The sequence below is a fragment of the Grammomys surdaster genome, unplaced genomic scaffold (genome assembly GCF_004785775.1).
Source record: "Grammomys surdaster isolate TR1022 unplaced genomic scaffold, NIH_TR_1.0 66, whole genome shotgun sequence".
NCBI lineage: Eukaryota > Metazoa > Chordata > Mammalia > Rodentia > Muridae > Grammomys > Grammomys surdaster.
In genome coordinates, this window is record NW_021604568.1 from 17,729,963 (window position 1) to 17,751,535 (window position 21,573).

Below are 21,573 nucleotides of genomic sequence, written 5' to 3' on the forward strand. Positions count from 1 at the left end.
CTGCTTGCTTGGCTGGATCTCATGTAACACCCCCTCACTACAAATGAAACTACCAAAATTTCCTTGTTTTGTAACATATCCTGAAGAACTCCAAAAGGTGCTTGAAAAAATTAATTAAATTTTATGGTATGGTTTTTGTCCATATGTAATTCAATCAAGAAGTAGTTAGCCTGGTCAAGAATCATGTTTCTGAAAATGTAATCTCTGAGCTGATGAGTACTGAGTCTACATCTGAGGGCTGCAAGTATTCAATAATTAGAATAGAAACAAAATTTCTGCGTGACTTCAATGACAACAATGTTGTTGTTGTTGCTATTGTTGTTTCTGCTGTTGTCACTGTTTTTGCTGCTGCAGTTGTTTACATGGTTCAACCCAAAGCCTCCTGATTAGCCCACTGCAGAGCTGCTTGCTATGTGTCTAGCTAACTTCATCATCTTCCTAGGTTGTCCTCACTCCCTACACAGTCTGACAACCACTTCCAAAATTTCTCTTTTGTTATGGCTGCTGACCAAAAGCCTGCCCAGGAAACAGAAAAACAGGCAGCCAGAAATGGAGCAAGAATCTGTCCCTGCTTCCTTCTTTACAGAGCAGGTGGTAAATATTTTCAGTTTGCCAGCCATAGAGTCTTTAGTAGAAAGCATCCGTTTTTGCTACTATAGAAACAGCCATCAGCAATGGACGAATGAATGGGAATGGATATGTTCCAATAAAACTTTATTTAAAAAGAGAACTGACAGCCTGCAGGCCACAGCTTACCAGTTCCTGCACAGGAATTCATGCTTTGCTCTGCTTTGTTGTTTCGCTTTGTTTTGTTTTCTTTCCATGGCCAACCTTAGAAAAAAAATACCCCCCATGTTGTGCCCTCTCTCCTGTGTTCCCAGTGAACTCTCTCCACTTTTAATTGTCTCATTCATTTGTTTCCAACTTGTTCCTTTAGATAGAGTTTCACAGCCAGGCTGAGTCATAACTGCTAATTCTGTGCCCTGAAATAGACAGGCTTTTCCTATCTGAGTAACATTTTCGTAGAAGGCATACTGAGTGCTATGTCGGGAAGAGGAACTCACAGTAAGGCATTGGGGAGGAAGCCTGTCTGACTTCTAGTAATGCTGTGGAGGCTCAAACTTACAAACCTCCTCAGCTAACTACGCCACCTTGTTTAGCCATTATCTGGTGAGCAGGTGGGAACCTAAGAGACACCACATTCAAGAGTATAAATGCAGAGGAGAATACTGTGCCATTTACCACCATCTCATAGAACACATGACCATCCAGGTGGCTCTTCAAGGGCCTGTGCTAACACCCAGCTATCAAAATGTGGCACATATAACAGAGTGCCAATCCACTGCAATATGGCTATTCTGCTTTGTAGCCACAGCTTCCCTAGATTTTAGGGCAACTAGACTTTGGAGTGAATGAAGAATACCAAAGTGTCTAGGCCCTGCCCTCAAGAACCTACATCATTATGTAGACACAGACACACAGGCGCCAGGACACAGTACAAGAAGTACCCTGTAACAGATTGCAACATTGAAATTTCCCTTCAAAGTAGGAACAAAGCATTCTAGATTCTGTAGCAAAGTCTTTTTCAGGATACTCCTTTCAGTCAGGATATAAGCCATCTTCAGATACAACAACCTATTTGACAGTTCACTCAAGGTCTGGGGCAATGGCTCAATTTGTAATGTTTGCAAGTATAAGGACCAGATAGACCCTAAGGCCAGAAGTGATGCCATACATTTGTGATCCCAGCATTGGGAGGCAGAGACAGAACTTGGTGAGTTCCAGGTCAGTGAGAGACATTGTCTAAAAGATCAAAGCAGAGAGAACTTAGGGAATACCACAGAGGATGACTTCCGGCATCTACACACATGCCAATACATTTAAATTCATCCAAGCACCTGTAACTACATACAGTATCCCAGGCCTTGGAGATGAGATGGTGAAGAAGACAAGTCCTGTCCCAAAGTGGCTTCCAGTGTAAAGGTAAACAGAGGCCGCAGTCTGCTAGCCCTAAACTGAATTTATCTTCTGATCCGACTGGAGGTCTCCTGCCTTGTTTGCTCATTCTGTTTAGCAAAATGAACTGTGAATGACCTTCAGGTTCTTTTCAAACGCCTCATCAAACCATGACATGCACTCAGAGAGGACGTTAGACCACCTGTGCTGCCATCGAGTGGTAGGAGAACCTGAACCTGGTGTGAGGAGCATCTAGGCTTCAGTGGTGGCTGCTGAGTGGGTGATGTTGAACATGTTAATAACCTCCATGGTGTCTGTCTCAATCCCAGGGTCCATCGGTTGACAGGCTCTCCCTGAACACTTACTGCGTGCTTGGCCTTCTAGGTGGTAAATTATGAACACTGATAACATGGCTGGCCCTCGTATCCATGTAGTAAATATTCTAACTGGAGAGACAAGGCAGGAAGCAGGAAAGAGTTTTCAGACAGCACTGAGTGCTGTGCTTGCTACATTACTGTAGCTCCTCCTCAAGTTCTATAGAGGAACATCTGCGTCACCCAGCATCCGTGGAAACACAACTCTTGATTCCTGCCTCTGTCTTCAGCCATCCCTCTGTGCCTTCTCTATGTCTTGGGAGTACCACCAGTCCTACTTAGATCCATCTTAAATCTAAGTTTTCCTCTAAGTCTAGCTGCCCTGGTCTGGAAAGTTATGTACCTCCAACATCTTCATGCTGAAACCGAAGTCCCTACACAATACTATTAGGAGTGTTTGGGATGTGACTAAGTTGTGGGAGCCTTCTAGGTAAACTCTTATAGGTGGGATTAACACTGCCATAGAAGCTCTAGCAAGCCCCTTCCACTGCATGCAAGCTTAGCTGCAATACAGCATCTATCAGCCATAGACTGAGCCCCACCAGACACCAACTCAGCCAGCAAACTGCTTTAATCATGAGCTTTACAGCCTCCAGAGTTGTCAGAAATTACTTTTTATAAGCTACTCAATTTATGGTATTTTCCGATAGTAGCCCAATTATACCAAGTCAACCCTATTTCCAAACATTCTGAGCTGGACAGTGAATAAATATTGGAATGTTTGGGGGGGGGGACTGTTCAACTGATAACAAAGTTTAAAATGAGGAAATAAGATAGTTTTTAAACTAGAATGTCCAGGGAAAGCACCTCTCAAATAAGCTACAAGGGGAGGCTTCAAGGGCCATAAGTAAACATCCTGACACGTCCAAGCGGCCCAAGAAAGTTACTGTGCAAGGTAAAGAGGTGGGAACTCTACAGGAGAGTGGCTGGTGTGAGATCAGCTGGTGGCTGGGGCCAGATGCGCAGAGCTGTTTTGAGAACTGGATGCAGATGAGGACCCCCAGGCACTGGCTTCACTAACTCCTCCCCACAAGGGCCAGGAGCCTGCACTTGAAATCCATCCACCAACCAAAGCGGGTGGTCCAAGCCCAGGAAGCTGAAAACCACAGCATGCCTCTGGGCCCAGGGAACATTAATTTATAGGCCTTCCCCTCTACACAGGTGTTTCCTGATACAGGATATTAACTCTCAGCTCCTGGAGGTCCCTAACCTCACGCTGGCCTGAAAGGTTTCCTCGGGTTTGGATAAGCCTCAGATAAGCTGAACTTTCGCAAGCTTACGAGAGCCGCACCTGCAATCCTTCTGAGATTCGTTCATCACGAACCTTAATCCATCTCAAATAAAACCCGTGCGTACAGACGTGGCTGCCCACCCGCGTGTGGCTGTTTAACAAGGAAGGAGAACAGCTCTGTCTGTTCTGCAAAAGCCTCCTCTGTGTACTCGGCACCCATGGATTTAATTTCTGAGATTTACATTTTAATTCTTTAAGATATTCGGGAGATAAGTGAGAAGAGAGGCCCATGGTGGAGAGGACTGCCCTTGCATGCAAACGTATTTGCCTTCTGCTCTGACCATGGGTCTTCCTCTCTCCCTTGCCATTTTTAAAATCCAAACTAGCCCTCTACATCCTCAGAGCATAGGTTCTGTCTTCCTTCTTGCTTTTCAACCCTGTCCACCAGTGGGTGAATAGCACCCACTAAAGCCCCCACCTTCGATCCCAGAATACAACCTTATTGAGAATCAGTCTCTACAGATGAAGTTAAGAAGCCACAGCAGAGTGCAGTGGGCTCTGTATTCAAACCGAATGGTGTCCTCGGAATAAAGATACACATGGTCATAATGAAAACATGAGTGTGACGATGCAGCCACAGGAGCGTGTTGTGATGCAGAACACCAGGAGCTGGGCAGAAGCAAAGATGCCACTCCTTCAGGGCTACTAATGACATCATGTTCCTGATGCCACCAGTGAGCCTCCAGACTCCTCACCTCCAGAACTGGAAAACGTTTATCTGGTGTTGACTTAAGCCACCTAACTTGCAACCCTTCAATGCTGTCTTCCATGACAAGGCTGCCGCATGCCTGTCCAGAGCCTGTTCTACAATCATCTCTCTCACAGTTTTAGACTCTGAGCCTCCTCCTCATCTGAGGCTGTGTAGCTGGGTCTCTGGCGCTGCCTGTTCCCTGGAGGCGAGGCCACATGCTCTCTGTTTACATGGAGAAATGAACTAGGGTCTGTCTTTTTTTTTCTTCCCCCTCAATATTTTACTATGAAGTTTTCAAATATGGAGCCAAGCTGATGAATCTCGCCATGTGTGCTTATATACCCGCCGCCTCTGTCCTACCGCAATCAAAAGTCTTATATAGGCGCTCTATCATGCACTTCTCCATCTGTGCACTTCCCTCCACCCTGCAGTAAACGCTGCCCGGGTATTTCTTGGATGTGTTCCAAAACCATCTGTACACATCAGTGCCCTTGCCCTTCCTGTGCCGGTGGACACATTAGTCACCATGGTTCATATCTGATCTTTCTTTTTCTCCTTTTAAGGTGAAATTTACAAAACGTAAAATACACGTGTCTTAAGTGCACCTCTTCCTGAGTTTGGACAGATGCATACAACTGTATAACCCAAACCTTATTGGCACAGAGAATATTGCCATTAGCCCAGGTGGTCCTTCTTCTGTCTTCTTTCTTGTGTCTCCATTCTATGTCTCCAGAGTCAAACAAGGGCTGAGTGTTTTCCTTCAGACTGGTTTTTGGAACCTCATAGAAGTCAACCAGACATCTGCCTGGAAGAGAGTCTTTTATGAGGTATTATGTTTTTTTTAATCTGTGTGTGTGTGTGTGTTTATGTGTGTGTGTATACATGTGTTTGTGTGTGGACATGTGAATGTTTGAGTTCATGTACATAAGTGTACATGTGAGTGTTTGTATGTGTGTTTACATGAGTGTACATGTGAGTGTACATGTGTGTTTACATGTGTTTGTGTGTGTATACATGTGTTTGTGTGTACATGTGTTTGTGTATACATGACTGTGCATGTGTGTACATACGTGTGTTTGTGTGTGTGTACATGTGAATGTTTGTGTGTGTACATGAGTGTACATGTGAGTGTTTGTGTGTGTTTACATGAGTGTGCATATGAATGTGTGCCACTGGAGGTCAGCAGAAGGCATCTCCCTGATTTCCCTGGAGCTGGAGTTACAGAAAGGTGTGAGCCACCCCATGTTGGTGCTGGGAACACATTTCCAGGCAGCTGAGCAATCTCTCTAGCCCCTATGCCTTATTGCTGATGTTGATTTGTTTTGTGTTCTTTCTAGACAAGGTCTAACTATGCAGCCCAGAGCAGCCTTGGACTTTCAGTCCTCCGGCCTCCCGTAGCCCCAGTTTTGCAAATGCTGGGAAGGCACGTGCTTGCAAGCATCAGTGGTGCTCCTTCTTATCCAGTGTTCCTTCTTATCCAAGTGGCCCTTTCTCCTGCTGACAGGAACCTGCATTTTCCTATCTCGGGCTATTAACAGTATATGAATACATGTGCATGAGTGTTCTTCTGGGTAGATGCTTTTATTTCTCTCAGGTTTGCCTGACACCTCTTGCCTGATCATAATTTTGCCAACCCTGACTGTTCACAAGTCCAACTCAGTCTCTTGGTCCTGCCACAGTGATCGTGTGGTGCAGGCACTGGGAATTCAGACCAGCTGCCTGGGCTTGAGCTCAGACTCACGTTTAACTGTCTGCCCTCTGCAAAATAAAACTAAGTGTCCTGAATCCATGTCAACTTCTGGGAAATGAGGATAAAGATGAGCTTGGTGAGCACATGACCCTCATGGCATCTCTCCTGAGTTGACCTAGATAACTCTAGGTCCAGGGTATGCTCTCTTCTGACCTCCAATGGTGACCATGCACACACATATGTATGCATGCCAGGTGTGTGCACACAGAGACAGACAGAGAGAACCTTTAAAAATACCTCAGGAAAGAATCTCTTCCCAAAAGACGACTCTCGCTTTATTTATAGGAAGCTCCAAAATGAGCCATACACAGTCACTAAACAGTAAGTGCTGGTTTCTCATTTCTGGAATATGGAAGTCTGACACACTCCGGGATGTCAGTAGGACAGGTTTTGGTGACAGCCTTCTTCCTATTTACAGGTGGCTGCCTTCTTGCCGTGTCTTCCCATGACAATGAGCAGATGCTCTCCTGTCTCGTCTGGAAAGTTCATTAATCCCTTCGGTAAAGATTCTGCCTTTATGATTGATTTCCTTCCAAAGACCCCACTCCAAATTCTAGGTTTAATGGACAACACAGAATTGGGAGAAACACAAACATTCAGTCCATATCTGGCTTACTGTAGACAGGAACTAAGTTAACAGATGTGAAAAACACTTGCTGACAAGAGCCAGTACGAAAATAAGCAGCAACAGTCCCTTTCAGCTACCTGTCTGACCTTCACCGGGACACTGGTGTGCACGGCGAACACCTTCCTCTGCTCAAAAAGCTACAACAGTTAGGGGCAGAACTTCATAGAACTATTCTAAATTCTGCTGCCCAGACTTTTAAAAAAACAAGGAAATCATTGCTATGTAAAATATCAAGCTATTTTTTTATGGATTGGAATTTCATCAACCTGAGAACAGGACACTCCCTGTACCGATGAAGAATGCAGAATATCTGATTGGTAACTGCTGAGCAACAAAAGGTATGATAAGATGAGTTAATAAAAACAGGGAAATTCAATAACCAATACTATTCATCTAGCAGACAAAAATCTTTTCAATCATACTGGGATTATTCAGAAACACGAGAAAACAAAGAGGTTTTTCAGCAGTAAACAAACTGGGAACATTTTATAACTGTCCTCATCTGATCCCAGGATCTGTCAGGTTCGTTACCCTAGCAACATCCTATAAACACAGTACCATATCTTTGTGTCCTTCACTTTCTCTGTCCCCATCCCGACTGCACCGGTGATGGGGCTGTTCTTATTCTGACCACTCAGCCCCTCACAGCCCTTTAGAACCGACTTCTAGGCCTTCACATTTGCACAGCAAACTCTGTATCCTCTGAGCCACCTCCCCAGTCCTAAGAACACATTTTAATCAACTTCGAAACGTTTCTCAAAAGATAACCTGGGCTACAGACAAAGCTTGTGTATGCTGGCTGCTTTTGTGTCAGCCTGACATGAGCTTGAGTCTTTTGGGAAGAGGAACATCAATTGAGAAAACGCATCCCCAAGATTGGCCTGTGGGCAAGCCTCTGGGGCGTTTTCTTCATTTACGGACTGGGAGAGCACGGATCACTGTGGGTGGTGCCAGCCCTGGGGTGGGTGGCTCTGGATGGTAGAACAAAACAGGCTGGGAAAAGACATGAACAAGTCCGTCAGGAGCACTCCTCCATGGCCTCTGCCCCTGCCTCCAGGCTGCTGCCTGGAGTTCCTCCTGCCCTGACTTCCTTGTAAGCTGAAGCAAACCCTTTCATTCCCAAGTTATAGGTCACAGTCATTATCGCAGCACTAGAAACCCTAACTCAGACAATGTGTTGCAGCAACTATGGTGGCCTGGACACCTATATAGCCGCCAACAGGCCTCACACTAAGATGATCCTGACTGCGGGATGATCCAGTCCCCAGTCCTTGACTGTTAGGGTGGAGAGAGGCAGGATACTGAAGGTGTCACAAGAAATGAGCAAGAGGTAGATCTAGCCAGTAGATACATGTCCACCAGCTAGATACAACAATCACAGAAGTCTCCATGTCAGAACACTCCACCTACAGGGGGCTGTCCACCAGCATGGGCATCTGGGAAGGGAAGTCAGAGATAAGAAAGTGGGAGAAATTGGTGGTTGGAACCAGATCAGACAGATAAATATCAGTTTGGTGCAAAATAACTGTAAGTCTTTACATTATTAAAATTTACTATTTAATACTGCAATGGGTTGTTAATAAATGGTGTTATTTATATACATAGTTTTAATGTACAATTCACGCTTTATGTTCTTTGAAAACCGCTTACAACTCGATGTTTATTTTCTATTTATTTTATACTATGGAAAGGATGTTAGGCAAAAAGCAAACTGAATGACTTTCTTATTCAAGTTAAAGATGAGTCCTAAAGCTACAGAGACAACTCTCCAAATTAACAAGGCATTTGCCCAGGAACTAAGGGGCATGTGGTACAGTGGTAGCTCAGCAATTCTGCTGAAGAGATGGGGGCTGACAATGACCATCTGAGAGCATCCTCAAAGCTGAGTCACGAGAAGTTGCCAAAGAGCCCTGCATGGTCCAGTCAGTGTTTGTTTGGCACTTGAAGCTCAATGGAAAGGTGAAAAGGCTCAGTATGTGGTTGATCTCATGAGCTAACCAAAGCCAAAGGCTAAAAAAAAAAGTCACATTGAACTGCTCTCCTCTTTCATTGTATGTCACAATGACAAACCATCTCTTGATTAGATTGTGCCTATCATCGATAGGTTGTATATGACAGAGAGTGATGGCCAGCTCAATGACCAGACTTATCATAAAAAGGTCATGGCCACCGTTTGGTGGTCTGCTGTTGGTCTGAGTCCCGGAGGAAACCATGACATCTGAGAGATATGCTCAGCAAATCTATGAGATGTGCTGTAGACGGCAACACCTGCCGCTGGCACCGGCCAACAGAAAGGGTACAATTCTTTTCCACGATGATGCTTAGCAGCACTTCACATAACCAATGCTTTAAGAGTTAAGGTGTTGGGCTGCAAAGTTTGTATCACCTACAATGTTCCTTTCCAATGTATCACCTGTCCCTTTATAACCATTTCTTCAAATATCTCGATAACTTGTTGCAAGAAAAACACTTGAAAAACAGAAATATGCAGAAAATGCTTTCAAGAGCTCTTCAAATCCCAAAGCATAGAATTGTATGTTACGGTATAAATAAACTTATTGTTCATTGGCAAAATGTGTTGAATCTAATGGTTCCTTTTAATTAATAAAAAATGTGTCTGAGTCTAGTTATAGCGATTTAAAGGGCTAGGCGTGGTGGATATTACAGGCCTCTAATTCCAGCACTTCAAAGATGGAAGCAGACAGATCACTGTGCATTTGAGACCAACCTGGTCCACATAGTGAGTTCCAGGCTAGCCAAAGCTACACAATGATACTCTGTATCAAAAAAGGGAGAGAGATCTGAAATTCACAAGCCCAAACTTCAATTCCTTTAGAACTAACCTCATGTATGTAACAACACCCCTGCCGGATACAAACCCTCAACATCTACCCTGAGATCAAGGTTGGAGATGTAAAGGGTGTTTGTTCCCCAAGAGGATAAATCCCTCCAAGGAAGGTACTGGGATGTGAGCCCTCAACTTGCAGAATGCTATAAACAGACCGGCTGTTTTGTCCCTGGCTCACCCTAGATAAAGTGAGCAGAGGACAAGTGCTGCATTCAGAGGCAAGTCTCCAAGCAACCAGCCCCCACTCCAGCCATGGCAAACCCACAGTTTACTTCCAAGCTAGTAGAGTGTTGGAGGAGTGAGGAAAACAAGCCTGGGTCAGGTGTGGGAGCAGAGAGGAACATTTTGAACTTGCCTTTTTCTGCTGGTCCAGTCATGTGACAATTTGAAAAAGGGTCCCACTGGGAGTCTATGATTGCTCCTTCTGTACAAATTAGGACAAAGAAGGGTAGAAGAAGTTGGACTGAGACCATCTGGGCCCAAGTCCTTGCCCAGGGGAGCCTCCAAACTACCAAGGACAGAAGACAGCCCCATCTTTATAGTAATGGACTAAGTTGGAGACTTCAGTGACATGTCCTTCATTTAACAAAGGTATACTAGGTTAACTCAGAGATATTTACAGATAAGCATCTTTCAGAGGTCAACGTGTGTGTGTGTGTGTATGTGTGTGTGTGTGTGTGTGTGTGTGTGTGTAGTAACAAGCCAAACAATACCCAGATCTTAGTTTCTAGAATCTTTCTCCCAGCAAAGCAACAAGAGCACCTTAAAGAAATAACTATGAGACTGCACTGGGAAATAAGTCTAGAACATCTTTTGGTGCCATACATATTGTAGTATAGAAATACAAATATATATATATATTTCAATATATATATATACAAATATATATATATTCATTCTTGATTATTAATATATCAAGGGGTTTTCGGTGCCCCAAACTGGAACAAATTGAGCAAGGAAATTAATAGTATAGTGGTAAGACAGAGTACAAAATAAATATCCATGAGTTCATATTAATTGGTATTATAAATTATTATGAGCACTTAATACATTTTAGCAAATATACAGAAATTAATGAATGGAGTATTAAATAAGGGGAAATCGCAAGTGAAAGACAATCCATGCAGATCCAAGAGGTGAAGGATAGCTGCACTCCTGACCTGGGCTGGGTGAAGAACTCTTCCAGGAGAATAGCAACAGAAAGAGAGGAGTACAGATGAGGAATTTGGCAAACACCATTTCAGTCAAGTGACCGAGATCCATATCAATAGTCACAGATCACCTCTATGGGGGTGGTACGTATCCTTCACATCACGGACAGACATGTGGCAAGGTCATGCGGCATCTAGGTTAGTCCTTACAAATATCCACAGCTTCAGTCTAATCATTAAAAACAGGGCCAGAGAGATGGCTCGCTGGGAAAGACACCTGTCACCAATACTGAGGACCTGAGTTCGAGCCCTAGGACCTGAGAACTGTCTCCTGCAAGGTTTCCTCTCATCTCTCCAGTGCAACCGCACGTCACACACAGAGTAAGTAACATAAAAGGCAACCATAAGTAAAGAGCAACCAGCCAAGCATTCATTAGAGGACTGTCTCTCAAAACGATGCTGCCATTTGTAAACAAGGAAGATCTGAGAAACTGCTTGCCCTCATTGATCCCTTAAAAACCACAGGTTGAAACAATCCCTAGGGTGGTGGCATTAGTAGGTAGGTAGTCAAGATGAAGGTGCCAATGGGTTTGACATTTGATGAGGACAAGGTCTGGGGTGTTCTCTACTTGTAGCTGTGTCCTCACAGAGGAAAAAAACAGTGAGTCTCTCAAATCCCATCATGAGTAGACTATACTCTTAAGTCACGTGGGAGGAGCAGCATAACCCGCTCACCCTCTGTACCTCCCACTAATTACAGAGGAACTAAGCACAGAGCACACCAGCACACTTTATGCTGTCTTGCTTTTATAGCTCAGGTTGTTCCATGCAGGAGACCATCAATTAAAAAGACAGAACCAACTCTACCATTCACTAGTTATGCAACTATCACTAGGACAATTCTACCCTACTTCCGTTTTCTCCCATAAGATCAGACTACCAACTATAACCACTTCAGGACGTTTATGGGTAAACCAAATAGAAAATGTTTGCCAAGGGCCCAGGGCAATGCTTGGAATACAGATGACAACCAACACCAGCATTATCATGATCCAGATCGCTTCTTCTGAGACAAGGTCATATCATAATGCCCATGTCAGGCAAACTCTGAGATGCTCCCACCTCAGACTCCTAAGGGCTGGGTTACAGGTATGCACCCTGACACCCAACTCTTCAATAAAAACTTAAAGGACAGACTGTTCTTTTTAGTACTATCAATGGGAAGAATCAAAGCTTTCACCTTTACAAATTTGGCAATTTCGAAACACAGGGTAGCAGAGAAAGAGACTACAACCGCATCCCAAACCACACCTTCCTACTAGAGTGGGCAAAGACAAACGCACTGAAGGGAGGAGAGACCTACCACAAAGTCACCCAGCAGGGAGCAGGCAGTCAGTCCTGTGTGTCCCACATGGAGTGTGATAAAGCATCATCGAGAATGAGTATTTATACATGCTTCTGGTTTTACACAGACACACACACACACACACACACACACACACACAGACGCTGAATCTATGTAAAAATTAAATGCTAATGTTGTTCGCTTGTGCTGGGAAGATAGATGCATTTCCTACATGGCACAGAATATTCTATTAATTCTGGGCAAAATGAGGAAACGGCCTGCCTGTCTCCACAGTGAACATTAACATAAAGGACTGTGTGGCCAGGGAACCAAACACTTCCACCACAGTGTTAATGTCTCCTCTCCCTCCATTTACAAATCAACAATCACGGACAGCAACTTAGCACATCTGCCTAAAAATGATAACAACAGATTTAATTCACCCACCCAAATCCCACACTCATAAAGAAAGCAGTACTTCATAATGTAAGATGCTATCGGAAGTGCCATAATTCATGGCCAAGGGGCCAAAGCTTTCCTTGTAATAATGGGTTTTCTGAAGTGGCTGCGGAAAACCTAAGATCCGGCCACAGGAGTTAGACCAGTAAGTTCTAAATACAGAGAGGAGCTCAAGTTGAGCTTATTATAAATGACTGTGGTCTCCTGTCACCACAAGCCCACCCCAACAATTAACAAGCTTGGTATAGCTGCCAGAGACCAAACTATGATTTATTGTTCTCTTGAAATTAATAAAAGCATCGCTATCCGTGGTGAATCCCAGTGTTCATCTGCTGGGGAGGAGCTGATGTTTCAAAGTGGCTGTGCTATAGTTCTGAAGCCACTTCTCGAACCTTAATGCTTAGCGCCCACCAGGCCCTGCAGATAACAGCCAAAACCCTTACAAAGCTATGCTTAGACTCAACCTTATAGACAGCTTAAGACTGGGCTGGAAGGCAGCAGGGTGGCCTCCCCCAATCCTCCAATTGTACAGATGAGAAACAAAAAAACAAGGTCAGGACTGCAGAACTGTCCCAATGCACAAGGAAAGCAACCCCACCCTGAACAGAGCTGAGTTCCCCCGGGTACCAGCCGCCCACTGAAGGGCAGAGGCATTCCTGGCTCAAGCAGGTTTAGTTCGTTTGTTTAAACTTTATGTAAAAGCCTAACAATTGCTGTTCTGCATACATTCCCAGAGTTTTTGCTTCTCTTGAAAAACCTCTGTCCGAAGCTATCCAGATTCTCACATGGTTCCTAGCTGATCGGGGGAACTGAATTCTGTCAAATGGACATGAGGGTCCATGGGGCCACAGTGCCATCAGTACACAGTCTCTCTTCCCATATATTCCAGGGGCCTAGGGGACCTTAGAATTGATTACTCTAGCTCTGGCCAAACACAGTCAAAGTGTGTGTGTGTATACATTGTATATACATATATATGTATGCATACATGCACATATATGTGTGCATGCATGTGTATGTGTGCATGTGTGTTGTCTGTGTATCCATTATTTTTAAATTTTTCTTTTAGTGATATGCATGTGTGTGGTTACATGCACATTGAGTGCGGGTATCCCGGGAAGCCGGAAGGGGATGCCACATCTCCTGGAACCTACGTTACAGGCAGTTATAAGCTGTTGATGTGGATTTTGGGAATCAAACTTGGATCTTCTGAAAGAGCCACATGTACGTTTAACTGCTGAGCCATCCCTCCAGACTGGTTTTAATCTACTCTGTAGTCATGACCTGGAATCTGTTGGTTGGTCCAGGACTCTCGGGAGACCTCCAAACCTGCACGTGCTTAAGACCTTATTTAAGATGAACATGCTTGCATACAGCATCCTCTCAGATGACTTGGAACACAAGGAATGCAGGTGCTTTGTAATCAGCAGCTATGATGCATACAGGGGAAATGACAAGAAAAATAAGCTGCCACATGCTTAGTGGCTGCAAGTATGCCTGGCCACATTTTCCTCCTGTGGTTGTCTGAGGACAGACACCTAGAGCCAATGTAATCTTATTTATGTATCCAAGGAAAAGCATTTATGGGCTTCATGACATACACGTAGTACATACACACACACACACACACACACACACACACACGCATGCATATTTATGCATATGTTCTAGATAAAGGTGGCTTTGTAACTTGGACGGACTGCTAGTTCTCCAGCCTAGGAGAGCAGAGACTCACCAGGGGGCAAGAGCAGGACCTGAGCCCACCAGTGTAATGAGAGCGCTGCGGTTGGTTGGTGGTTGGTTGGTGGCCACTGCCGCAGTGGTTTCTCATCCTTGACAAATTGGGGGCCAGCTCTAGCCCTGTGTCCATACACTGTATACTGCCCCTCTGCACCTCTGCTCACAGCTGAAAGGGCTGTTTTTATATGTAAATAAGGTTGGAGCCCTCTTCTAGTGGAAAGCTCCTCCAGCCTCCTTCCCCTGAGCCGCAGGCCCCACTCCGCCCTGTTCTCCCTGCTCACTCTATACCATACCGTTCTCTCTACTCACCAGCCCCAGTCACACCCACTTCCCCTGGAGCCCAGGACACTGAAAGCCTGCTCAAAGGGCTTATCATCCTCCAGACTCCCCAGCCCATCATTCTTGTACTTCCCTGACCACACTACATGAAGCGTTCCTGTTAGGCACAAGAACATCACCCTGGAACGGTTCCCTTACTTGACACACTCTACGTTGTTTTATTTCCCTGCTTCCTTGGCTACCAGCTACTCTGTGGGATCCATGAAAAAGAACCCGGTGCTGTCTCATTCACTCCCCGATCATCAAACCCAACAAAGTACCCGACACAGAAGACACACATGGCAGAAGACATATCTCTCACTAAGCAACAGCCCAGCTCTGGGCGGAAACCAGAGTGAGGAGAGCTTCACCTCATTGGTCCCAGGTCATGAAAGGACTTCAGTACAAAGAGAATTAACTCAACAGTCTAGCTACTGTGCCCCTGTATATTTACAAATGCCCAGCTGAGTGACAGTGTTCTAATCTTGAAGCTGCTCCCTGAGTTTCTGTTCGATTTTGGAATCGGGGTTGCATCTATGGATGAGTGCATCTTAAAAGGCGCTTCAGTAGCTTTAAATGAGGCATGCAGGCCAGCATGTGGGTGTGACTGCGCATGCGTGCAGGCCAGCTATGGGGTGTGACTGCGCATGCGTGCAGGCCTGTGCCCCCATCACCAAATGATTGCTATGAAAGAGCTCTTAAGTGGAGACATGTGTGTCTACACATGGTGTCTCAGTACATGCATAAAGAGCCACTGAGTGAGAACCAGTGGCTCGGGCTCTATGAACAACAGGAAATGTGGCTCCATGGCCTTGGTTCTTTGTTTGGAAAATATACAGCTCTGGGTCCATTGGCCCTTGACCATCTTTGTCCATGGCCTAAGCAAGCAGCAGTTCTAGAAGAAAGCGCCAAAACAACAATCAAATACCACTGGATCAAGCGAGAAACCCATACCCACAAACACATACCTCACACACAGTCCTGAAAGGATGAGCAGTAGCTGCCACGCTGTCACCCACTGTAACAAGACTGATCTGTAGTGAAATAAAGATGATGCAATCCAGAGGAAATAACGTGTGTTTCCTCCGAGAAGGTCTGAGGTTGTCAACCGCATGCTTGCTTCCCTCTTCTGCCTGTCAGCACACTCACAGCCAGACTGCACACAGACAGGCTTTCCTCTTGCTGACAAGACACACCTGTAAAGTAGTGTCTCTTCCACACAGTGCCCAGCCCTGTGGCAAAGCCCAAGACACCATATTCAAGAAGGTAGAGCCACTGTTAGTGGTCACCTTGAAATGGGTTTCAGAAAATGACCTCAGTGGCATCCACTCATTTGCAAACACTAGATTTCTGCTGTTTGTTTCTACCACAACTTACGGCCCCAGGGGATTTCTGATTGTAACAATGTTTCCAGAGTCTGTGTAAAGGATGCAGAATGACCTGGCTTCGTTTCCTGTGTCTGTCAACATTATTTGGAACATTATTTTCATAGGTAGGGTGATCAGAAACAAGCACAGGAAGAGGGTAGGTATTGACTGTGAAAGCTCTTAGATATCCTTTCTGAGGTGCCTCAGAACAACGTGATCCTCTAAGAACAAAACCTGCAAATAATTAACAGTAATTCCATTGTCAGTATCTTTTACATGTCTGTTCAATATAAAAGAGATTTATAAATTGTAGTAGTATCTCAACAACGAATGTTTTCAAAGTTCTGGTACTCAGGGTCAAAAAACATTCACTACACAAAATATGGATAAAAATTTATAAGTTGCATGAAAATTGGTAAGTATTAAAAATAAATAAATAGAAATTTGAGTATATCAAACCTGGTATATACAGTTGGAAGCCACTCTTTATTGAGAATTTTATATACTCACATAATGTTTCATCAAACCTAACCCCGACTCCCTCCCCTCATGCTTCACTCCTATTTCTCCACTCCCACTCTTCTCTCCTGACCTCGCCCCCAACCCCTCATTAAGTACACTCACTGCTGGCTGTGTGGACACTGTGTGTGTAGGACCATCTATCTATGTGGGCGTGGCTAGAGCATCACAGTGGGTAAATCAGCAGAGAATAAAAGACTGTGGATAGTCAGCTCCAAATGGGACAAGTATAGCACACACCTTACCCTAAAGCTTGGGAATCACTGTGAAAAACAGGGCAGAAAGATCCAGGAGTAGACTCCTGCAGGGAGTTTCAGGACAGTGTAGCTGCCCACATAAACTCAAAGCAGCTGTGGCAGCATGCGCAAGATCTACACAAGATCAAGTTAGCCAAAATCCCAGCACGGGTAGGGAGAGGCCCAAGAAGTCTTGTCTTTAGCCAAGAAGCTATTGGCAACTGATGGCCACAGAGAAGAGAATAGCGTTCTTCAGGGACACAGACCCTACTAATACCTTCAAAGAGAACTGCAGCCCCCCTCCATGCCATGATGCAGTAGGTAACTCTTGGCTATGGGCTTCCTTCTCTTTCAGATGCTATTAAGTCTCAATGGCCAGTGATTTGTAGATGATTATAAGTTTTACTGTGTGTGTCATTGCAACTGACAGGCAAATTCCATCAATCAAATAGCATGACTGATGAAAAGGGACACAGATTTGACATCAGCTCTCCACCAGCCTCTCTTTATATCAATTACAGCGCTCGAGACGACTCTCTCTGCGGTAGGAGGATGGGAGGCTCTCCCCTTCCCCCTTCACCAATAGCCCTGAAATACCTGTTCCCAGCTAAAAGCACTTTGTGTTTTGAATGGAGAAATATCATTTGGAGTTGGGTGGTTGGTGTTTATATCGCAATTCATTGGGGGTCTCCTTCCCCACTGTCTCACTGAACCCCCAATTTGTCAAGGATGAGAAGCCAGTGGGGCAGTGGCCACCAACCGACCGCGATGCTCTCATTACGCCGACAGCCATGACACCTTTCCAATTCTGCCCATCTCTTAGTCTCTAGTCAAATGGAACTTATTGCTTATAGCTTGTTGAAAACTTATGAATTATTTATGAAAGTAGGTCTACGGCTCCAGACTCTTAAAAGATAACACAATAGAAACCCTCCTCGTTACCCGAAACCTGGCTTCTATCGGAGAGCAGGTACTCTCTGTAACGTGAGCTGCATGTTTGGGGTACAAGAGCAGTTGTAAAAAAAAAAAAATACCAAGCCTTTAAGAATATTTGGAAGCTATTTATGGAATGCCTGAGCATATTTTTTAATCTTTACTGTAAACCAGGTTTGGGTTCCAGAAAGGTACAGTGGATAGATTTCCCAGCTTGAATACAAACAACTGATGTCTGCCACTATTAACTCAAACTCGACTGAAAAGCAATTCTCCCATCATGTGCTTCCAGAAGGTTCTAGTCAGGTCATGACCCCAGAGTTCCCTTCTGTTTCAAAGAGCTATGTGGCTATGCACAAGTAAGAACCACAACCCAGCCAGTGACACTGGTATGAAGACCTGTGGGATTTCAGCTATGCATGACGGGGACATACCAGTTAGACACACCAGTGAGAAAACACTTGGGCTTTGCTCACCAGACCTTGGGTTGTTAAATCAGGACGCCATTCATTGTTGTCTGACTCTGTCAGTCAGGCACTCAACTGAGGCATGGCTAGGCTGGAGGGTATCAAGTGGCAAACCAGCCTGTTGTTGCCACACCCCCATGACTACATGTTTCCTCAGCAAAGACATATCCATTGGGGCTGGCTGAGGGAGCCCTCTGAAAACAGGAGCTTCCTCTGATTCAGGACAACTCCCTCCATAGATACCTGCTCCTTTCAAGTCCCATGGCATCCCTGCCTTCCTCCACAGATGTTTAGCCCCCAGACCCAACCCTAAACATGGTTCAGAGGAAGAAACAGAGCCCAGAGAGACCAATGGGATCTCAGGGTACCGTCCTTATAGGGTCCCTTAATTTTTCAGAGACATATCTTCAGAGAAGGCAAAGTCCTACCACCCAAATAGCCAATAACAGAGCAACAAAATGTAGTGAAACTTACCTTGCTGGAAAACATCTGAGAGCAGGAGAGGAAAACATGAGGGGGAGGAGAGAAAGAAAGAAAATATTAATGATGGTAAAGAACAAAGTGTAGCAATCAGCTCACACACACTGGCTTTGCTAACTGCTCTCTATATGGTACTCCCTGTACATGAAACTCAGGCCACGGATGGAGACCACCTGGGTCTAAATCATAGCTAACACTTATAAACTCTGTGATTTGCTGTGCTCTAAACCAGAACACAGGCATTATGACTGGATTAAATGTGTCATGTCTTGACTCTTAAGGACAGTAGTCGGCATGTAACATGCTGTACAAAGTTACTTGTTGGGATCCATAATGCCACGATTGCAATGGCCTTATGAAACAGGCTCTGTATCATTCTTATTTTATAGAGAAACTGAGTCTCCACAAGGCTAGTACAGCAGGGGCTCAGGACTGAACCCAAGTCTGCATGATCCTGAAACCATTGAGCTCTGAAAAGCTACCTGACTGGTCGAAGACAATAATACCCACAAAAGCACAGACTGAAAGGGTCTGTGAATTCAGTCATATTTAAATCATACAAACAACACATGCATACATTCTCCACATTATAACCCATGACTAATAAGCACACTGTGTCTTCACGGTGAACCCAACATCTGCTGGAAAGATGAAGAAAAAAAATCCACGTATCTTTTTCAACAAACATCGGAGAGATGGCTGTGTGCTGAATACTTTGTTACTAGTAACCACAGCAAAACAAAACAAAACATCCTGTCTGCCCAACAGGACTTCCAACGCCAAGTGTATTTTGATCTAGTATAAGTGGAAAGCAAAGCTCCATTATTCCAACTGTGGCCTCTGCTCAACAGTACAGACGGGACTCACAGTACAGTGGCCATCTTCATGGCTAAAGAGAATTCTACCCTGTGAGTATGCTACCATTTATTTTTCTGTTCTGATGTTGGTTGAGTTTTCAACTTGTTTCAGTGTTTAGCAATCAGGAATCAAGATAATGATCATTTTCCTCTACATCTCTCAGTGACCACAGCTACACGTAGAAAGCATTTTTTTTGTCTTCCACATACAAGAGAGCTTAGCCTCCCCATCAACATAGAAGTTTCTCAACTGATCATGCTTTTTCATTTGGTATCTTTAAGATACATCGGGAACAGTGACCCAGGACCACCCAGATGGGAGCTAACACCTGCTGACTGCAGGGCTACATAAAGAAACTTCCAGAAGATAGTCTGACAGCCAATCTACATTCCTTGACCAACAACTTTAGGACTTTAATCCAACAAAATATCTCCTAAAGATATAAAAGGGATCTAGAGAGATGTTCATCAAAATATTGCGTACAATGGGGAGAGCATGGGACACCACCAACAGTCACCAGAGAATCAATGTGACATATGTGTACATGGCTTACTGTGCAGTGATTTTAATGACTAAGGACTGTGGAAATGGGTCAGGACCCAAGTTTGAGCCCTGGAATCTGTGTGAAGGAGAAAGGAAAGAAGTGACTATTTAGATAGTCCACATAGACACCACAGCATGCCTGTGTCTCCGCCCCACCTCACCCTCCCCACAGAGTCGTTTTTAAATGGTTATAGATTTTAACTGACCTCCAATGAAAACATTAGACATCTAGGTGGAACACATAATCCCAAGGACATTTATATGCCTGTGGGCACGTTCGTGTTCATGGCTCCATTAAGAGGGGTTTCGACAATGGCCACAAAGATAATCACTCATCTTTGGTAGATAGAACTTGTTTTTTTTTTTTAATCTTATATGAGATTTTATATGTTATTTTAATCTTTAGTAATGAGAACACCTTATATTCACAATCTCTGTTTAAAATTAACATGTTTGGACAAACGCATATTGTTATTATGTCCTGAGTAATATAATATCATAATTATCTACACAGCACTTATTACATTAGATTCTAGAGGCAATCTAAAGGTGATTTAAAATATACAGAACAGCATTTATAGATTACAAACACATACTGTGGCATTTTTTTTGAGGGACTCGAGCATCTGCAGACTCCAGCAGCACAAACCTTTCTTGTATATACTGTGCAGTATCCTCTAGCCTTGACCATTCATCTTCAGTACAAACTCTGGCCCAGCAGTGAGATGCCACTGGCCAGGGACTGAGGATCAGGCTGTAGGTAGCCCATTAAATCTACCACACTACATGTGCTTGCTTCCTGGACCTCACTGACTGAACACCTAGTCTCTGACCAGCTTGCACTCCTGACAGAGCCCTCTTACTCATCTGTCAAGTGTCACAGACACTGTGAAGTATGTCCCCACAGAGAGGGAACTCACCATTTCCACCTGTGTTCTTAAAGTAATCCATGCATGTCACAATGATAACCCCAATTATAATTGTTATTTCTATAGACTTTGAGCTCCTGAGGATAAGAGCAATGGACCTTAAACTCCTACCGACCTCCAGACCCCAGGACACTGTTACCAATGAGAAAGCAGCAAAAGAGGGTGCCTCTATCTTACCACTCCCTTAATGTACAAGATAAGGAAACTGAGTCTAGGATAAATGAAAAATCTTTTCCTAAGGTCATAGGTGAACCTCATTGGTGAGCCAGGACTACATGAGATTCATTCAACCTTAATAAAGTTCAAATGCTTATCATGATAATTAGCAAAGAATGAATTAGACATTTATCATACCCCTTTAATGAATATAGACAAAAACCTCCAACCTTGAAAACATCAGGGAAATGAGATTAATCTCTTAAAACACAGACCCAGTCTCGACATCCGTCCAGAATCCTCAACCTCCTCTCCACGATAAGGAGCATTTCCTTTGAAATTCAGAATTGATTTGAGTCATTGGACAGCACCACCAGGTTGTGATGAAGGGAGCTCAGGACTGACTTCTTAGCCTCGCTCCTCCCAATCCTACTGTGACTTCACATCTTTGCAGACGAATGTGCACAGATGCTACTCAGGCCTAGCATTCCCCAAAGCCTCCTGACGTTCACATGGCTATTTCAGGTTGCCTTC

At 44.3% G+C, this 21,573-nt stretch overlaps 1 protein-coding gene across 2 annotated transcripts in view; it reads right to left on the reverse strand.

The window, feature by feature from the left end:
* Gfra1 (GDNF family receptor alpha 1) overlaps positions 1–21,573 on the reverse strand; it is a 213,444-nt gene that overhangs the window by 133,168 nt on the left and 58,703 nt on the right. Inside the window, exon 5 of one of the 2 annotated variants that reach the window (XM_028775302.1) lies at positions 18,548–18,562. The exons of the other annotated variant lie outside the window; for it this stretch is intronic. Within the exon in view, the coding sequence (XP_028631135.1) occupies positions 18,548–18,562 (15 nt within the window). The remainder of the gene's footprint in view (positions 1–18,547; positions 18,563–21,573) is intronic. 2 annotated transcript variants of the gene reach the window in all.